This window comes from Anastrepha obliqua, chromosome 5 (genome assembly GCF_027943255.1).
Source record: "Anastrepha obliqua isolate idAnaObli1 chromosome 5, idAnaObli1_1.0, whole genome shotgun sequence".
In the NCBI taxonomy this organism is placed as follows: Eukaryota; Metazoa; Arthropoda; class Insecta; order Diptera; family Tephritidae; genus Anastrepha; species Anastrepha obliqua.
Window position 1 is genome coordinate 88,394,944 of NC_072896.1, and position 21,655 is coordinate 88,416,598.

A 21,655-nucleotide genomic window follows, 5' to 3' on the forward strand; every position below is an offset into this window, starting at 1 on the left:
AGACTTTTTCAACTTTGAACGTGAATTTAATATACAAATATTTCTATTATAGCCAACGACTTGAGCTTCCAGGTAGCTTCCTTATATTTAATTTTCTATCGATTTATGGATAAAACTTTTTAAAAAGGATCCTCGAACAGGACGCAGAAAGGCAAAACCCGTGCGCCCAACCGAAGGTTTCAAAAAGGGTGTCCAACAGAGGGTTAAAAATATGTATAAAAATATGTTTATTAACTGCGGCGCTTCCACCTCACTCAATCTTTATAAAATTGCACTATTTTATTATTCATTATTTGCAATAATTATACGCCAATACTAATTTCACGCGCGCCTCTTATGGTAATTAGTGCAATAATAAAAGCGAACGCATTAACATGAACAAACACGAACGAAAAATTACTCACTAAAATACCGCTATTTATCAAGAATATTAAAACCAAACGCACCTATTCAGTGCAATTTATCCGGTTTGTAAGAGCGTCTGGAGTACGGAAATAGCACTGGCGCTTGGAATATTTTTAATTCAAATTTTAATTCGTTTAAATGTTACCCATTAAGTTCTGGCCATACACTATAAACCATATAATTCAAATGTTGAGTGCTTACCGCACAATTCTTGTATTAATTCAGCTTAAATATGATTTCAGAGAAAATTACCTATTTAGCTCAGCTAAACTTTAACTCTATTGTGAATGGTTGTCGTTAGCAAACGATTCTCAATAAATTATTCTAAGCGGATATTTTTTGGTTTGTTTCGGTTTTAATCTTCTTATTTAACACTATTCAAAATTTCATTTATAAAGAAATTGTTTAAATATGAAGATAGAATTTGCTATTTGACACTATTTTACCACATTCCAACACTTATTTTCACCAGAGGGAAAAATATTATAACCGGAATAACAACACTGCTTGAAACATCAGTTGTCGCCAAATTTCTATTTCGATTCGTTGTATTTTTGTTGCTACGATTTTAATTCTTTGAATTTGGGTTAATATTGTAAAAAATATATATTTTATAAATGTTATCCAAGTGTCGTTTAAATGAAAATTGGTGAAATAATAAGGGCATACAAGAAATTTAATCGTAGTGCTACGCAATTCCGTTAAAATCCTAAATCAAAGCTTGCGCGAAAGTAACGTGTTTCTAAAACAGCTGCTGGGCTTCCTTTTCCTCTCGCCAATAGCGACGAAAAAGGAAACAAAGTTCGTGTAAATATCTGCATCTGGCTGCAACCATTTTGAAAAGATGAACGAACAACCGCAAATACGAGTTGCTAAAAGGCAGCGTAAGTAAATAACGATTTCGATTTAATATTAAAGGCCTATTAAGGTAAAAACATTTAATACAACCGGTATATATTTATTATAAATGATTTTCTAATTTGAATTAAAACTTGTGCAATTTATATCCGGCGGAAATATTCATCGTGCGAAATGCGTAGAATTGATTTTGTAAAAATGTACATATGTACATGTGTATGTATGTATGATTGATGTAGCCGTTACCACTTTGTGCTCGTTCAATTATTCAACAAAATTTGTAAAACGTAGTAGGCAAGATATTTCGATTTAATTAACTTTCATAGAAAAATTATGAAAAAATTAAATAAATATAAGGAAAATATAAAAAGCATCCATAAACGACAAACATATATATAATACAAATACCAAGAAAGGTTGCGAATTAGTTGAATGTTATTAATAGTTTTACTTCCGTTACGCAGAGCGTAAAATTTTGGGTGTCAACTTGCTTGAAACAAACGTGCTTCCAAGTGACTTTTCCGAACGAAATATCGTATTGGCAACAGGAAGCGTCGCATGCCCGGCACAAGTTTCAATTTCGCCACCCGAGCATATCATTGAGTCTTTGCAACAACAACAACAACAAAATCATTCGCTTAACGGCAGCGCAACTGTGTGCGCAGGAGTACCAGTCACTACATCATCTCTGCCAACACCAGTAGGGTTAACGGCGCCACAACAGCAGCAAATGGAGCGCTTGCGTTTAGCTAACATGATGAACCAAGGTAAGAAGAAGAAGCGCAAATTGAAATAACAGTTAGCCGGAAGTAAATTTTGCGCATGCCCTTTTCTTACAGAAATGCATGCTTTGTGGCCTTATGGCACAGCTACTTTCCTATCGCCAATGTTACCGGCACCAAATATGGCATTGCCATACGCACTCGCCGGTACTTTGCCGTATGCTGCTGTGCCCATATATCCAGCAGCCGCCGCAGCAGCTGGCATGCAGCAGAACATGCCTAATCCATCACAACAATGCAATAATATATCGCCGGTATCACAAACAGCTAACGTGCCACATAGTTCGGGCGCATCCTCTACTTCGATCAGCAGTGGTAATTCGTCGTGCGCCACAGTACCATTGCGTTCACAAGCGAATGATTCGAATAAAGTTAATATACAGATTGGATTACAATGCGTTAACCAAAACTCTCCGCTGAATTTCAATTCAATGAATGAGATTAATGCGTCTTTGGCTAAAGTGAATCTTCTGAATTTTTGTGGCGATGGCCCAGAAAAGGAAAATAAAGGTTTGTATAATAAATGCTCATACATAAATATACATGCATATTCTTTATATTCCATATATTATATTTTTTAACATAGAATCGTCTTCAATGCGTAGCTCGCCGATTTTATTGAGTTCAGAGTGAGTTTAAATGCATTACAATTAATTTGTCCTCTTTTTTTATAAGCAAAATTATGAAAATTTCTTTTTTAACAAAGTGACCTCAATAGCACCACTGGCGTGCGCCCACACAATACTCTTGGCAGTGGCGCAGGTGGCGATGCCAGCAACGCTACCAATTCGCCTAGCAGTGCCGGCAGCTGCACTGTTACGCTATCGCAAGTCAAATTCAATGAACTAACTCGTCTTGCACTACGTGGCAGCGAAATAGCTGAGAAGCTCGCCTACACACATCGCAATCGACCGTGTTTTAAAAAGATCGACAGTCTTTGTGCGCGCATGAAACAAGATCTCATACGTCCAGATGGTGTTTTACCCAATATTAATTCGCAGGGTATCGCCTGGGCTGTAAAGGACTTTATTTTCGTATTCACGCGCGTCATCAATGCATGGATTATTATAAAGGGTTATGTCTATAATACACCAGAGGGGCTTAACAAAGTTAAAGCTGCCCTAAGCCCCGACTTTGCTGTTAGTTTTGCAGCATGGCAGGACACCACAATGGACTTTGTTGAAAATCTTATAAAATCATTTGTAAATCTAGACAATTTGGTGCAATCACAGAAGAATGTGTACCAGAAATCGGAAAGCAATGGCACACGTACGGCGCCTAGTACCACACCAATAAAATTGCTACAGCCAGTCAATTCACTAATTGACGATTCTTTTGATTTTCTAAATGCGTCTACTGAAAAATCACAACAGAATGCGCTCAATAAAAATTACCTTTACACGATGGTTGAAGACTCCGAGGGTAGTCAACGTCAGGCTACTGTAAATGGTACCTACTTTAAGACGGGCACATATAATCCCATCAAAAAAGATGTCTTGTTTGTGGACCAAGCGTATAGCGCAACGACAAGTGCGACAACTACAGCCGCCACTAGTACGGCAACACAACAGTTGCTCGCCACCAGCAGTTCCCTAGAACAGTATTTTGATGAGCAAATTTCAGAATTTTGGCCACCAGCTGCTGATGTGGACAGATCGCCTGCTGCAGAGTATTTAAAGATAAAAGAAAAAGTACCACCCAATTGGTTAAGTTACGATATACGCGTGCTGGAGCAGAATTTGTCGGAATTTTCAAATGATTATGATCCTACCGCACCACCGCGTCCACTCGGTAAAGATCTCATCGATAAATTAAATGTAATGATTGAACGTCTGATGGCTATGAAGAATGCAGATTTGTTCTTTAAATCGCAATTCACCAAAAACTATGTAAGTTGTGAAATATGATTTTTGTAAGATTCACTTTTCTTTAATTCTGAGTCTCGAAAAAGTTACTCATCAAAAAATCGTTTTTCAGTTTCCGGAATTTATTTTAAAGCACAAACATGATTTCATGGATGTGCGCTCAATAATATTCAAGTGCCAAGTAGGCGGTTATCAGCATATCTTCGAAGTTGTGCATGACGTGAAAAAAATTGTACACACTGGCAAGGAGTATTTAAAGGTGGGTTTGTAAAAACAAAAAAAGGGTAAAATTTTCTTTTTTTAATATATATAATTTACATAGTTGCACTGGGGCACTACCTAATATTGTAGTTTGGCACGATCAAAGCATAGGTGTGCAAACAAATGACTTCTGTAGAAGATGTCTAGATGAGGAGGAGGAAGAGACAATCCCGCACCTTCTGTACCATTGTCCTACTCTATCCAAACGTAGGTTTACTATTCTAGGTAGACACTTTTTTAATGAATTGGAAGGTCTTAGTTCTGCAGAAATCAGACATATTCTGAAATTTTTTAAAAGCACACACTGGTTTTAGGAGAGATAGGGCTAAGTTCCCCATGCGACATTACAAGTGTGCCCCACAGGACAACTGCTGCAACCTAACCTAATCTACATAGTTCAAAATATATTTTTTTTTATGGATTGTGCGAGGCGCCATTCGCTTTTTGTGAGAAATTTTTGGAATGTTCCAATAATAATCATAGGAAACATTGGTTCAGAGTTTATTTGGCTAAAATTAACACCACCACTATTCAGTTAATGATAGATTTTAAATTATTGGTCTCTATCTTCACCAAATTTTATCTTTTTATTTTATCAAATATCTATTTATCATTAAGTCTGTTTATATAAAAATTATCCAATAACTTGTCAGTAACTTAATTTCCGAGTATTCGCTCTCAACGAGAAAAATATAAAAAATACTACATGAACGCAAAACCAGTAACAATTTGCAAGTTTTACGAACAGTCGTTTAAATTGTTGGCGTGAAAAAACACAACAATTTACAATTTTTTAGTTACGCTACCTCATACAAAATTAGAAAAAAAAAGTAAATAAGATGCGTAATAACAAGCTTATCATCAAATGAATTTATTTTGTGCACAATAATTTGTTCCATTTCATCATCGCTGTCAGATGAAGAACATTCCGTTAGCAATTGTATTGTTGTGGCAATCACAGCTTTACTCATACTTTACTCGTTGATTCCTATTGCCTAAATACAAGCATAAAACACAAAAGATACCTTTAATGCTTTCGATTTGTAAATATTTCGGAAACTGCAGCAACGGTGACTGGAGGCTGTGGTTCAGAAGTACATACCTCCATATCATTGGACGATTCCTATTTGGTATATGACTTCAAATAAACTTTATACATTTTTTCTAAAATATATTTACTTACATTATTCAGTTTAATCACAATTTTTATTTAAATTTAGAACTTTTACTGAATTCGTAAATTTTAATTCATATTTATTTTTACTTTGGGATCGGCTATTTTTCTCACTTACAAATAAAGCTGTGTCCAGTAAGAACTTACAACTTCCCCTCAAAATGAAATGCAATTTTGCTCTCTCACTTTCCCCTACTTTGTAAGTTTTTTGGATACATGCACACCAAAATAATTGTTGCAAATTATTTGCTTCATGATTAGATCTATTATTAGATCTTCTTAACATGCACACACGTTACAAACACTTTACATTTTATGTATAATAAGCCAACAATTTTAATTGCATTTATAAATTGCAAAACTCCTAACCCGGCAGCCGAATTAACAATAGCTGCAAAGCAAAGCTGAAATTGTGTCTTGCAAAATAGGAGAAAATGTTGGTTAAATTTACAAACTTTGGAATCATATAACTTAAAAGCACGTTTTTACATTTACAATGTGGGAAACGCCATCTAGCCCCCTCCTCCTTATGACTCTTTTTTTTCAAAATATGTTGCATGAATATAAAATTTTAATTAAATATAAATTTTTCCCTGTTTTTACGTTATTTTTACTTTTTCAGCTTAATGTCGACAGTAAATTGCAGAAATCCATAAGCGCCTTCGAATGCGAGTTTAATAAGTTACTCAGTGAACCACCATTTGAGAATTATCAATTCGAGCACATTACCGGTGAACCGAAGGAGATGCTCTACAATTGCCGCAATAAATAAAGTATCAAAATTTCCATGCACGCATTACATAAATTACATTTTGAATTCGCTAAATTGCAATGTGGCGTTCGAAACCAGAGGATTGAAGTTCTGGCATACGACAAGGAATAGCTGGCGCTTAGTGTTTGCCTATTTGGTTATTTGTATGCATGGTTTTAGAGCGACTATTTTCGGTTAGTTTATGTATGCTTAGTGCTTAGTTTAGAGAAGAGTGGCCTTTTATAACCTTATGTGAGTGCCAGTTAGCATGGCTAGTATTTGCTTCGTTTTATTATTTTTTGATCAAATGCGCGCTTCCAAACCGTTTGCCGTAAACGTTTTGCAAAATACCTAAATCAAATTAAATATTACTTAAAACAGACCGCCTATTGTTCCCTTAGACTAATGATGGCGGTTTGTAGACAGAAGCACGCATGCAGCAAAATGTTGTTTTTTTTTTTGTAAGTTTTAGGCAACTTTAACTTTGCCCAATTTACTTTTGTATGTATTATACAATTGTGCCTGTGAGTGTTTGCTATGTATGTGTATGCGCGTGCATATTCATATTGCCGTTTCACATTATTTAAACTATAAATTAAGATTATTTTTGTGTGTAAAATTATAAAGGAGTATAGTAATGTCGATTTATTATCTATATACAATGTATTTTAAGTACTTAAATTGCAAAAAGCTGGATTTGAAAAGTTTGCAAAGATAAAACCAAAAGCGATAGCAACAAATGTCTCTAACACTGCTGATTATTTTTAATTTTAAGTTGATCTCATTTAAATTTTAAAATGAAATTATACAAAATTTAAGCGTTGTAGGCCTATCAAAATCTTAGTTGTTACGTTGAAATATGCTTGAAAAACTACGTGTTTTAAATTTGATTTCAAATATTTTTATATCAAACAACATCTTTCGTCAATAGATGGCAAGTAAATTACAAGTATTTAAGTGCGTTCTAGTTTTTAATAAAAAAAATTTAGTATTTCCAATCGAAGCGAATGAATTGAACAAATTTTCGAAACAATTGACTAAGCAATTTATTTGCATTATAAATATATTCATACAAGCTTAGTATATAAATACATGTAAATAAATAAATGTTGTGTTTGTAAAACAGTGTGGGAATGCCATGAAATTAATGTAACCGCATTTTAAACCTATACATATATAATAAATACATTACCACATTTCTTAATTGAGATTCGTTGTAACATTTGTGATAACCCCAACATCGAAGTATTTCAAATACATAATAGAATAAAACTAAAAAAAAACTTCTCTATGTGTAATTCGCACTCTTTTAATTCCTTTCATCCCTGATGGGGCATAGAGCTTCTATAAAACGCTTCCAACGGTCACGAATCTTTGCGATGACTTTGACTTCTTTGAAAGGAGTTATGTATGTATATACAGTTAGAATTTTCATTTTTTTTCTTAATGTACATAGAATAATTTAAGAATAAACACAGAAAATTTAATATCGTTTTCGAAGTTACTTGTAGTAACTTGAAGTAAAGAGCTTTTCAAACTTTAAACGCGTTTTTCTCAAAATGGTGTTTTCAAAGTCGGTGACCAACATTACTCGAAAACGGCTCAACCGATTAGTCTCAAATTTTTATACGAGCTTCTTAAATATATTGTTTAGTAATTAATCGAAGATTTTTTCTCACCGATAAATATATATATATTTTATATAAACAATTTAAGGCCGAAATTTTGGTCAAAAATCGATTTTTTTGTTTGAGGAACCACCATTTTGTAAAAAAAATTTATTTTGATGACTCCTTCTATTAATTACTAGAATTAACATTACTTTAACGAAATCTGTTTGGTTTTTTAATTTCAGAGAATCCAGTTCAGAGATATAGTGGTAACTGCAAAACGTATTTTTGAGAGGAGCTCCCGGTAATTAGCTGTAGCTCCTTTCCAAATAAAAATTTTTACTAATTGTTTGTTTTTTTTTTTTTGGTGGGTGAGGTAGGCTTCAAAATGCCTTCGCACTTACAGCGACCGTGGCCTACTGCGTCGTGTGGTGTGGCCACTAAAACAGTCCCTCCTCCCCTCCTGGGGAGACTCCTCTCCCGGGACTGCTTTGTACATTACTTCGGGAGGGCCCAGAACGGCGTCCATGAAAAGGACCAAATTCTAATTCACCCACGGTTTAGCCGTTTTCGAGTAATGTTGGTAACCGACTTTGAAAACACCATTTTGAGAAAAACGCGTTTAAAGTTTGAAAAGAACTTTCAAGCACTCTGAGATGCCTTTTCAAATTTGCGTGTAACTTCGAAAATATTCACCGGAACGATATTACATTTTCTGTGTGTATTTTAAAATTTATGTACATTCAGAAAATAAAAATAAAACAAAAATCGATTTTTTTTAAATTTCGAACTGTATTAACCCCTTAAGGGCTAACACCACTGTAGAAATTTCAAAAAATTGATTTTTTTTTATAAGCTTAGCAAATTCTTTGAACCTTTTAAAATACAGAACAAAAAGTTTTATACGTTACCGAAGTCTATTTCATAAATATTTTAAGCTTTTAACCAAGCGTTAGTGACTGCTACCTAACGACTTCTCCAAATTTCCAAACTTTAAACGCGTTTTTCTCAAAACACGTTTTTTGAAATTGGCACGCAGCATAACTCAAACAATTTTAAATATTTTTAATCAGGTTTTTCACTACGTCTGTATAATAACCTTCTTAAGAGAAGAGCGTAGGGGATTTTCGATAGATTAATTTAAACGATTGTTATAATTATTTAAGTGCCGTTTTTTAGTCCAAAATAGAGTTTTTTCCTTCAAATGCTTGCTAATTCCACAAACATAAATATTTTTTAAATCCCCTACGTGTTTCTCTAGCTATTCTTATCTAGATTAAGAAAAAACAAATTTCCTTGTTCCAGATTAAAATTTGCACCCTCTGTGCTGCGTGCCGCGGAGCTCCTTCAAGAGAAACCACATTACAAAAATGTCTCCAATACCGCCATTTTGTAAAATTTTTCGATCAAACTTTGTAGTTTTGTATTTTAGTATATAAGTAATAACTTCCCAAATCAGAGTGATTGTTTCCCCTTTCCTTCTATACAAAAAAATTCTTTAAAAATCGTGTTTATTTTACGCGTGTACAGTGGTGTTACCCCTTAAATAAAATTATGTTTCTAGTTCCGACGATAGCCATACATGTTGTGAACAACATATTCAAATTTCAACATATTTTTTCGCCGTGCCGAAAAAAGTCGCTTTGAGATAAATGAGTTTAAAGTTTCAGGTACGCGCGGACCGCTCCCTACCTAGTTATTGCGCTGTAGCAGCTATAATTGTGTAAATTTCATAGCATATTCTTAAGATACTATATTTTCGAAATATCGAAAGAAAAAATTCTATTTTTTGAAATTTCTAGACCACCAGGTCCCCTTAAGTAAACTCTAAAAAAAAGTGTTTCCCTTAACGGCCGAGAGCTTTTTTTGTAATACTCGCCCATAAAACGACGGAAAATTAGTTGGAATTCTATAACGTTTATATGGATGAACACTTAAACTAAACATTTCAACTGATTTATTTAGATATGAATATGGAGTTACATATATTCACATTGAGGAAACTCTTCACAAACACTTTTCCTATCTATATTTCGTAAATCAGACATCCACTCGTCTTCACAACTGTTATTTTCATAACCATCGTCTTTATGTATTTTCTCCATAATCTATTATTTGAAATTTTTATTATGCTTATTTATTTTATTTTTAAAATAAAAGTAAACTAAACCTTATAATAGAAATACTTTAAAGTTGGAAGACGCCAATATATTATATATATTTCCACGTTGAAAGCTTCTAAATCGCAAACTACACAGAATATCAATGCGATAGATCTGTTGTGAATATTACACAATATTTACGCCTTAAAACGTTATATTACGGTAAATATTTCTTGTCAGTGTATGATCAACAAACCAGGGATGTACAAAGTTGCAATATTTCTTAAAGAAAACTACAGCGATGATAAATAAATGAAATGAAAACTGAATTCTTTTCATGTCCCCGTATTGGGGCCTTTCGCTTTCTATCGCAAAAAGTATGATACTATGTTCCCGTAGCGGGGTTTTTCGACCGTTAAGGGTTAATGTTCTTTTCACCTGATTCTATTTTTACACAATTTTTTGGGAACGTATCTATCGTGTAAAAAGAGAATTAGGTGTACTAATTTTTTTTACAGTTAGTTTTACGCAATTGACGAGTAAACACAATCGATTAGTTTCTTCGTGTCCATTCTTTATTGGAATTAATTCTTTAAGAATTAAGTAAATAGTAAAAATTCATTCGTATATTTTATTAATTAATTTTTTATATATTATATATATATGTATATTATTTTTTTTTTTGTATATATAATTTTTTTATATGGTATATATATAATTTTTTATATATAATTTAAAATAATTATGTAGGCTTTCTTAATAAATTTGAGTTCAATATACCTATGATCTTTGCCATTCATTGGTTATTAAAGGGTTTTTTACAATATTAAATACAATAAATTGTAATTTTAAGTCATCACGCACGCCACAAATTGAAGAAGAAGATCGGTTCAATACTTATTCAAGGCTGTACGCGTCAGTTGCATATCATAAATATTTCATACATATTTATATATCCTATATATATATTTACATACATATCTACTCTCTATACATACGTTCTCCGGTTTCGTTCCTCATCAAAACCAGGAACATGCAGTTATAAGTTATCCACTTATCTAACCTACGTCAACTATAATTACATTTCAGTTTAATTATTTAATTATTGTGTCGTAGAAACTCTTTAATTATTTAAAAATATTTTGTGTTCAAAATTGTCATGCGTACATATATTTATCACTCTTACTACAATATGTATTACAACAATCGCACTAATTCGCACAAAACTCCTCTACACTGATTTGCTGCGCTTGGAGCATACCATGGAAGAGTGACCGTGTATCGCGGGCCAATTCAGGCGGTGTTCCCTCCTCCTTGATCTCACCATGTTCGATTACAATAATGCGATCCATTAGTTGTAGACCGCGCAATCTGTGCGCTATGAATAGCACTGTTGAGCTCTTGAAGGCGTTTCGTAGTGCCTGCTGTATGGCTATAGCCGATTCGTCGTCCAGATTGGAGGTACCCTCGTCGATGCACACCACTTTGGCATTTTTGAGTAGTCCACGCGCTAGACACATAAGTTGTCGCTGACCAGCCGACAAATTGGTGCCGCCCTTCTCGATGCGTCCATCCAAACCACCCAGCGATTGTACCAGCTGCGTGGCTGCATGGCAACTGGCAAGTGCACGCCAAATTTCGGAGTCATAGTGATTGTGGCGTGGATCGAGGTTTTCGCGTACGTTGCCTGAGAGAAAACAAATATAAAAATTTATCAAAATAATTCATATTTCTAAGGTAAAAATGTACTATTCAATACCTTCAAAGAGAAATGGGTCTTGCGGTATAATGCCCAAACGCTCGCGCAGCACTTTTAACGACAGCGTTTTCAAATTCACACAATCCAAAGTGATCTCACCACGACTCAGTGGCGCTACACGCATCAATGCCGCCACCAGCGTCGTTTTGCCCGCACCGGTGCGTCCCACAATGCCCACACGCTCAAACGCTTCTGTGCGCAAATTGATGTCATGCAGCGCTGCCGGCAAATTATCGCGATAACGCAGTTCAACGTTTTTGAATTTCAATGCACCTTGACTAGGCCAACCAAATGGCGGATCACATGTGCCTTCGGCGTTGTCTTCACCCTCCAAATTCAGATACTCATTCACGCGCTCAACCGCAACAAACTCCTGCTCAGTTTCAGCAACAGCACTCAGTAGTCCACCCAACAGTCCGGTTATTGAGAGTGCATACGAAATGGCCAAACCGACTAGACCCGGATTTGTGACATGTGCTGAGGTTATGGCAGCAAGAAAACCAGCGCCAGCTACTAGAAAAACACCTAAGAATTGTAAGCGTAGACTGAGCCACTGCTGGGCGGCAGCGGCGGTCAATTGTGCCTTTATACTCTCCTCTAGTTTGGCATGGAAATCGCGCTGAAAGCGCGCACTTGCACGCATTGTGCGAATTGTGACTAGACCTTGTAGAGTTTCGGTGAAATGGGTATAGAGTGGTGAGAGTGCATTGCTTGAAAGTCGTTTTATGTCGCGCGATGCATAACGGTATCGGTATTGTAGATTAAGATATATGGGAACCATCGGTATGATTATCAGACCTAACCAGGGCATGGCGTACAAACTTATGCAAAGTGCACCTGAAAATAAGTAATAAAATGTAATTGTAGAAAAATATGCAGTATAGCAGCAAACTTACCTGCGAGACCCAATAATTGCGCCAAGAGGATATTCAGTATGAAGGGCAGAGAATCGTCGACTGTGTAAGTGTCCGAGGAAAAGCGGTTTAGTATGCGGCCGACGGAGGTGATATCGAAAAAATTGAATTTTGCCTAAGGAAGAAATACATTTTGTTTAGTATTAAGAAAAAATAAAAAGTATTTATATGCGACATGGAAGTAGCTCAAGCGGAAGAACGCAATATTGCAGTTATATTGGGTTGGGGAATAAGTTCATAGCTTTTTTATATTTTCTTTTATCTTACAACGACTTGTTTGCTGTTTGGCAAAGCGTAAGAATTCATTTGATAGGACTCTTTCTGCTTTACAAAACTTTGCTTATTGTATTTTTGAGTTATTTAAGGGGTAACACCACTGTACACGCGTAAAATAAACACGATTTTTAAAGAATTTTTTTGTATAGAAGGAAAGGGAAAACAATCACTCTGATTTGGGAAGTTATTACTTATATACTAAAATACAAAACTAGAAAGTTTGATCGACAAATTTTATAAAATGGCGGCATTGGATACATTTTTGTAATGTGGTTTCTCTTGAAGGAGCTCCGCGGCACGCAGCACAGAGGGTGCAAATTTTAATCTGGAACAAAGAAACATTTTTTTTCTTAATCTAGATAAGAATAGCTAGAGAAACACGTAGGGGATTTAAAAAATATTTATTTTTGTGGAATTGGCAAGCATTTGAAGGAAAAAACTCTATTTTGGACTAAAAAACGGCACTTAAATAATTATAACAATCGTTTAAATTCATCCCCTACGAAAATCCCCTACGCTCTTCTCTTAAGAAGGTTATTATACAGACGTAGTGAAAAACCTGATTAAAAATATTTAAAATTGTTTGAGTTATGCTGCGTGCCAATTTCAGAAAACGTGTTTTGAGAAAAACGCGTTTAAAGTTTGGAAATTTGGAGAAGTCGTTAGGTAGCAGTCACTAACGCTTGGTTAAAAGCTTAAAACATTTATGAAATAAACTTCGGTAACGTATACAACTTTTTGTTCTGTATTTTAAAAGGTTCAAAGAATTTTTTAAGCTTATAAAAAAAAATCAATTTTTTGAAATTTCTACAGTGGTGTTACCCCTTAATTTTTTATTAGTTTTGAACAAAAATCAACATTTTTAACTCCCGCTCTTTGCTTTTCATTAAGGTGTCGAAGCTGCCGAAGCAGTCAGGGGCATTTGCGACGTGTATGGAGAAGGTGTCATGGATAGCACGAAAATGGTTGGCAAAGTTAACAAATGGCGACTTTGACTTCGATGACACGTCCTGTAGCGGAAGACCTTCTGGTTTCGATGAAGAACATCTCAAATCACTTTTGAAGAAGAAGAACGATTGCCAAACCAGTCGAGAAATGGCGGAAAAAACGAACTGTGATCGTAAAACGATTCTCAATCACCTTCATTCAATGGAATTTACCGAAAAATTGGAAGCCTGGGTGCCTCATGAGCTCAACGCATCACTTTGACTCCAGACCAGGCGATCTTTGGCGGAACGGCATCAACAAATTCGTCGAGCGGTGGGAAGAGGTTGCTAACTGCAACGCCGAATACATAATTTATTAACTTATTGATATAATTACTGTTTTTTGTTCTTCGGTAAAAGTCTTCAGTAAAAATGCTACGAACTTATTCGCCAACCTAATATTTTCATTTATCCATTTTACCGGTAGTAGTTTCAATTCATCATTCAAGAGCAAAATCCTTAAATTTTCATACTGACCACTTCAGAGTTATGAAGCAAGGAGAATTTCAATAAATTGTAAGTTTTAAGGCTTAAGTTCGCAGGAGACTCCAATGCACCTGCTCCTTGAATGTGGCGCAATAGCGCGGAGAAGGTTGATACATCTTGGCCAACTGCAGCCAGAAGAAAGGCTCTATACTGAGTTTAATAAAGGAACTGGGTCTGGATGACGAACTGTGATGAGTAGAGGACACAAAAGGCCAGGAAGTCGAAGTGTAAACCTCGTAGAGAATCTAATCTAATCTAAGGCCTTGGTTTCATATGAAACTTGTTTTTAAATTTATATGCCGGGTTTGATAGCCACAAATGAGCTACAAGTTTTTAATTATCGAATAAAAATCGCAATACTGCATTCCATTTTTTGCGTTTCTTCCTCCTAAAGCATTCACATTCTCAAATGCCTACTTACAAACAACACCTTACGCAGCAATTTATCGTGTATGAATATGGCGGCTTTTATGCCGGCAAAAGCGAACAGGAAAGCGCGCGCAATTGTCGCAAGCGAATTTAGCACAGCCAGCGCTGCAAAGATGCCCAGATAATAGCCGGTGTTGTGTGGCGGCTCAGTGTGATTACTAGACTGTGGTGACACATTGTCAACATACTCCAAGTTTGTGCCATTATTTTGTGGATCCAGCGTTGTGTCAGTCACCCAGTGGGCCAGCCACGCATCCGACAAATTGCGTGTTAGCTGCATAAGTATTACGAAAGTTAATGTGCTGATTGCCAAGGGAGTGCCAATGGCTCGCCAGTAACAAGACAGCACATTTAACGAGATTTTGCCGTATTCGCGAGATTCCTGTAAAACAATGAAAGCATTATTTTAATGAAATAATAAAGAAAAAAATACCGAAAAAATACCTCGAGCATAATACTGTCAACGCTCTTTTTATCAATCGAATTTTGGTCATCCAAATCTATCGAGGACCGACGTGTGTAATCGTATATGTGGTCGGTGGCTACTATATCCAAATCGAAATTTATATCAAGACTTTCGGGCATGTTTTGAGTATTGTAGGATGTTACTTTGCCGTCCTCGATGTGGAGTATCTGAATGTGGGTAAATTTTAAGTTTTACTGGCGCATTGATCAAAAGACTTAGGAAAGAGTTATGAATTTCACCTGATGTGCGTGGTAGAACAAGGTGACACTGCGCGTCACCACAATGCGTGTCTTTTCCTCCAACAAGCCAAGTATGCAGTACTTAATAATGTGAAGCGAGACGTGCGCATCCAAAGAGGCGAGTATGTCGTCGAGCAAATAAACTGTGAACAACACAAGTAGAATAATAAATGGCAAAAACTGTAATCAAACGTAATCAAATAAACGAAAATGTTTAATAAGAATAGACTGGCACGTATACGTTTATACATACTTAGTCCTGCCATAAGTTCTGTTACATTTTAAGACTCTCGCTTCATTTGAAAAAAAAAAACTTTCGAATTAAAAAAAAATTCGATTTAAAAAAATATTAGATATAAAAATAAAAATTTAGATAAAAAAAAAATCAATTAAAAAAAAAATTCGATTTAAAAAAAAATCTATTTAAAAAAAATATCGATTTAAAAAAAGGCAATTTCTTTTTATTTCAATTTTTTTTTCTTATGTACATATGTAGATTAAATATTCAAAAATATCGTATCCAAACGATTTTTCGAAATTCCTAATATTTACATAGATATAGCAATTTTAGTGACGCAACCTCTACAGCCAAATTTCAAAATAGCACCTGCTTATTTTATTTATTAAGTTCAAATACGCAAAATAATAATGAGTCATATTATTCGTTGCTGTCAACATTTGCTCCAAAGCACATTCATACTGGGACTCGTTTTTCTCGAAACTACGTTTTTCAAACCGGCGACACAGATATAGCCGGTTTTACTTAACTGATTTCGATGAAATAAAATTTAAATGACGTAGAATTGATGTCGTTATCGTTCGGGAAAAAAATATTATTAGTATTTTTTCGGACCTTTAAAGAAACAATAAAGGGAGGGTCAAAAACGGTTTTTCATCTTTGAATGTCCGTCATTTTGTCAACTTTTTTTTAAGCTCGTAGTTCACACGATAAAGACATTCACATTGAATATTGTCTTTTTGAATAAACACCTGTGAGTTCCGGAATCCGTGTCGCCAGCGACATACCATTTTTTGAAGGCTAAGAACTTTTTGAACGAACCTCGTATGGTAAAATTTTTTTTTATTTTTTTACAATGCATCAAAAAATAAAATACTGAAAACAAAAATAAAAAATCCTTTTTTCGTTTCCGTTGCACACGATTTTAAAAAACACCCAAAAAACACCATTTCCAATGAGGCGAGGGCCTAGTCCCGTAAAGATATGAAATTAAAATACTTTTTTAATGAAGTTCGTCTTATTTAATCATGTAAATATTTAAAAAAATTCAGATCTGATCAGATCTGATCAGATCGGAATATTGTTTTTTAGCCACCGATGGTTGGTTTTTGACTTATGGGCTGAAGCGGAAACTTGCTGGAAGATTAAATGCTCTCCATTCAAGAGAGTACTGCTCGACTGCTTCACTACGTCTTCTAAGACATGCACACTTTTGCTCCTGTCTTAACCCCTTTTTCGCGGAAATGAAGAGATGTAACGCCTTTACAAGACACTCCCGATCAAACCATTACGGAGGCTGAATGGTGACCAAGCTGAACAAACCATCCTTGGAACAACATTTTTTGCGTCTTTAGAAGTTTTAGCATAGATTTGGTCGTTCTGTTTATTAAAAACTTCTTCAACAGTAAAAGTTGTCTCATCTGTGAAAAGAATATTTTCAGGGCCGTTGCCGCGTGCCACCAAAGAAGCTGCTTTAATCTGTCGAGTCTAATTTTCTCCAAGCGCATTGTCAAAATATGACCAGTTGAGCGGCGGAAGGCTTTCATATGGAGATCATCTCTAATTAGATTTGACATGGATCTGGTCGATGCATTTATTTCCCTTTTCTGCTTTCTAAGCCGATTTTTGCGAATTCTTTCTCGAACCGCGATGCGATTTTCCTTAACTCTCCACTCCATTGTTAACAATCGAAATTTGCCACAAAATTGAGTATAATTTATGAGTATACAATGCATACGAATAAAAGCAAAAATAGCGGAACTTTTTTCTGCGAATCCGCTCTCGCCGTATACATTGTAAAATTTGTCACAGAATTTATGGCAAGTCTAAGTACATTAAGGATACGCCCCTCGTTTGTCTCACAAATGATGCACCATACAGCGCCAAGCGGATGGTAGAATGACAGCGGATTTTTTGCGAGCAGTTTTTCTCAGTGCCAAATTTTTCTTGTCGGTTTCTCAATGTAGTATAATTTAAATAGCAAAATCAAATGTTTATTATTTAACTCACTTTTCTTATCCTGGTAAACGGCGCGCGCCAAAGCTACGCGAGCTCTCTGTCCGCCCGATAGAGTACGTCCGTTTTCGCCAATACCAATTAAATCGCCACCAAGCAATTCCAGGTCTTCGTTCAGCGCACATGCATATAAAACTGCTTTGTACCACTGCTCGTCGAAAACATTACCCCAAATTATGTTATCGCGTATAGAACCGCGTTGAAGCCAAGCCGTTTGGGGCACATATCCGAAGCCTGAAAACATAAAGCTTTGTATTAATAAAAACACAAAATACGAACCCTGCAACATAATACCCGAAGTAAGGTCGTGCACACATACGGTGCCCGATGTGCAATTGATGCCAGACACTATGGCATCGATTAAAGCGCTTTTACCGCCACCGACAGGACCTTCAAGACATATCAAATCGCCCTTTGCATAAATAAAGTAAACAGTAATAGGCAAATAAAGACAGTCAACAGCAATAAAATAAAAATCAATGAATGAGTTTTGTTACTATACCTTTTTCACCGTTAAATTGACATTTTCCAAACGAAATTTTTGTTGCTGACATTCGTCATTTCCATCATTTGCGCCATTCACATATTCGAAAGACGCCGCTTTCATCTCTAATACTATTGGCTTTTCATCCAATTTCATTGAGCTACCGTAGCCGGTAGATTTAATAATTGGATTGTAGTACGTAGAGAAATCCAGATTAGGCAGCTAAGTGAAAGTGAAAATAATATCCGTAGTATATTAAAATTATAGAAAAATTTGATTTTCGAAAAATTCCCTAATTCTAAAATTCTTACATCCACAAGTTCCTGTAGGCGCTTCAATGACACCCAGGCCTCTATTAGTCCATTAAGCACCCAAGGAAATGCATTTAGCGGTCCAATTAGCATATTTAAAAGTGCTACACTTGTATATGTAGATGCTGCCACTAAAGGATTACCCAACAGCACAGATGCACCGAATGTGAGTAACGACATCAACACTGGCGTGGTGGCCCAGAAGTAAACGCACAGCGCATCTAAATATTTGCGTTTTTTTAAGAAATTCACTTCTTCCTTGCGGTAACCACGAATCCGCTCTATAAATATTTCTTCCCACGCATGCAATTTGATCTGCTTTGCACCGCTCATAGTTTCGCTGGTCGCAGCCAAACGTAAATCTTTAGCCGACATGAGACCACGCGAATATTGGCCAATGCGTAACGCCAGCAAACGATTTATTGGAATGAGCACTATGCCAAAAATTAGGCCAGCCAAGAAGGCGGCTCCCAATTGTGTGTAGAGTAAGTAGAGAGTGGTAAAAAGCTGAAAGTGATAATGATAAATAAACTGTTATGTGACACTTTTATTACACTGGATTTTCCTACCTGGAAAGGTATGCTCCAGAAGGAATGGAAGCTGATGCACGAATTCACTATTCGTTCAGTATCTGTTGACATAAGATTGAGTATTTCCGGGCGTGAACTCTTTAATACACGTGCTTCCAAAGATTTGCGATAAATAGCACTAACAAGCGCTATTCTCATTTTCATGCCAATCATGGACATACGCCACATGAAATGGGTGCCACATATGGCAGCTAAAAAATCGCACATATATTGTATTATATGCAATGAATTAAAGATTATTTTTCTTACATAACCAGGATGTCGCGCATAGCCCAAGTGCGTAAAGGTAAGGGACCCAGTTCGTTTCGGTGTCATCATTTTGAGTTTGCTGTTTCAGCAAGCCACCCAGTAGCAGTGGCCCCGCAAACCCAGCAGTATCGGCTATAAATCGTAGTACGCCTATTAAGTAAAACTCGCGTCCAAATCCCTTGTGCAATGCCCAAAACAAAGTTTTAGATTGTGAAATACAAATTTGTAGGCGTTCACTTAAACGCGAAATGTTCAATGCATCAGGTAGATCAAATAGATCTTCAATTTTTTTGAGACCACCAACAACACCTTTCGATATTAACGGATTCACCCAGCTAAAAATGAAGCGTGACATGTAGCTGGCTTCGTCTTGTGCATGACCGAGATGTGTTTCATTTAGATCAAAATGAAAGTAGGTGTAGCGGTTACCGAGCAGCGACTCATCTTCCTAGCATTCATATTATCAAAAGAAAAATTCAGTTTCATCTTAATCTGAAAAAAGTGTGAAAGGTATATGAAAAAAAATTATTTACTCTGCCAGCAGGGTATCGTGGAGTAGCCAAAACCGCATTTCCAGTTGGAATTAACGTTAAAGCATAGAGAAGATCGAAAATCACAGTTACCAAACTCCAAGACCACCAGTCATAATTAATGCTGGTGCGTAACCACACTACGTCCAACACAAAAACTGCCAACCATGACACATTCATGCAAAGTGAACCGCGATGGCTGAGTCTGCCAAAACGACGCGTTGATAACAAATAGCCTGTAAGCAAAATTAAATACACACATACATGCAATGCATAGATAATTTGTTGACAAATTCAATTAGGTAGTAAAAGATTTATGGTACGCACCCACATGCACAGTCCACATCACACCTTCTGCCGCCACAACTAACACATCGACCGGATACAGCTGGACTCCCGTGTGATGAAAAACGAATATCTTCCAGAGGGGGAGTTGCGCCAGCACAATTGTGACACCGACACGCAGATAAAGAAGACGCAATTGCAGCACATCACGCAGCACGCTGCGCGTATGGGAGCCAAAATTATAAGCAGAGATAGCGGCAAATATGGTATAGATTGGGATTTGCAGCACAATCTCCTGAAAGCATGGTAGTAAATCATTGGAGTTACCGGCGAATGGTTTCAACCCAGTTGAGCAAAACTCTGTCCAATTCCAGTACAAAATTACATCTACGTCAGCCATTGTGCCTAAAAATTATGCGCGATATCGGCAGATGTTTTTAGCTCTATTTAGTAGTTAACCGCACTAAAAAAGCAGATACTTTTTAAGTTAATTTCACAACAAATAGTTTGCACAAATATAACGTGCATACGTACATATGTTTTTAATTGTAATTGTTTTTGTACAAACCGTTATTCTCCAGCCATTAATAATTTTGATAATTCCTTTTTTTTTTTTTTTGTAAGATTTCTTCACAACTCTGCTGTATTATTTTCACACTTCTTGAATCGCCGAACCAATGAGAATTTGTTAATATAGGCTTCAATGCTCTTGAACGGCTTCGTGCCACACTTTTTAATATTCAACAAAAATTTTCAACATTACATTCCCTATCTTACTTAGGATCTACTCTTTTGCACCTTTTTGATTGATTTGCCGAAAGAATATGACTAATGCTTCGTCTTATGAAGGAATTGCTTAAATGAAAGTAAACAAAGGCCGTATATTTATTTTCAAAGTACCCTGAAAATCCCCGCAAACAGCGGTCAAGACGAAATCGAATTAAATCGCTATGTTTACAATTGCGGAAGATTTGACAACTTGTATATTGTGAATACGCAAGAAACTGCAAACATATGTGCAATTCATTAAAAAATAAACGAACTCTTTCATTCAACGTTAATAAACAACAACAAACAAACTTAATAACCGTAAATAAATGAATTTACTTTTGATCTTCAATACTAAATACTTTATTTTCGTTGCTAAATTAAATATTTATTTTATAAATTGATGCATTTGAAACATATACATATAAATGTAGATATGTGTGCAGGTACATGTTTTATTCGGGATGATGTTCCTTATTTAATACCCGTTATATGTGAGAAGTTCAAAAAAAGTTTACCGCCTCAAGCTTCTATAATGACTTTTGACTTCCCGTCAATGCAGTAGCTAACAAAATGTCCTCCCATTTCATTCTTCACCACATTCAGCAGACTCCAGTTGGTAGTTCAAAGCCCTACGAATTGCTTATCCAATAGATGCCTCAAAGAATTCGGTTCCATAACGTCGTCCGGTTCAATATTTTAAGTGTAGGTAAAAGAATTTGGGATAGCACCGCCAGTGGAAGCCTCTATATCTATATTTAAAGATGTATTTAGCTTACTGATCACAGTCGTGAGCCAATCTCTAGTCCCTGCATTTTGGC

The 21,655-nt window shown here is 35.9% G+C and overlaps 2 protein-coding genes across 2 annotated transcripts; one reads left to right on the plus strand and one right to left on the minus strand.

The window, feature by feature from the left end:
• Positions 1 to 890: 890 nt before the first annotated feature.
• Positions 891 to 7,306, plus strand: LOC129248599 (protein mitoshell). The gene is made up of 7 exons (XM_054888216.1): positions 891 to 1,289; positions 1,728 to 2,030; positions 2,103 to 2,555; positions 2,632 to 2,674; positions 2,752 to 3,934; positions 4,023 to 4,169; positions 5,968 to 7,306. The coding sequence occupies exons 1-7, from the start codon at positions 1,250 to 1,252 to the stop codon at positions 6,115 to 6,117; spliced, it is 2,319 nt and encodes a 772-aa protein (XP_054744191.1). The 5' UTR covers positions 891 to 1,249; the 3' UTR covers positions 6,118 to 7,306.
• Positions 7,307 to 10,514: 3,208 nt separating this feature from the next.
• LOC129249096 (ATP-binding cassette sub-family C member 10) lies at positions 10,515 to 20,991 on the minus strand. Its single transcript, XM_054888727.1, has 15 exons — positions 20,601 to 20,991; positions 20,109 to 20,529; positions 19,785 to 20,017; positions 19,252 to 19,699; positions 18,982 to 19,193; positions 18,413 to 18,919; positions 18,120 to 18,323; positions 17,912 to 18,029; positions 17,612 to 17,851; positions 15,364 to 15,506; positions 15,103 to 15,291; positions 14,651 to 15,040; positions 12,464 to 12,596; positions 11,568 to 12,404; positions 10,515 to 11,495 (listed from the first exon to the last, which is right to left on the minus strand). The coding sequence occupies exons 2-15, from the start codon at positions 20,464 to 20,466 to the stop codon at positions 11,020 to 11,022; spliced, it is 4,488 nt and encodes a 1,495-aa protein (XP_054744702.1). The 5' UTR covers positions 20,467 to 20,529; positions 20,601 to 20,991; the 3' UTR covers positions 10,515 to 11,019.
• Between the last annotated feature and the right edge of the window lie 664 nt (positions 20,992 to 21,655).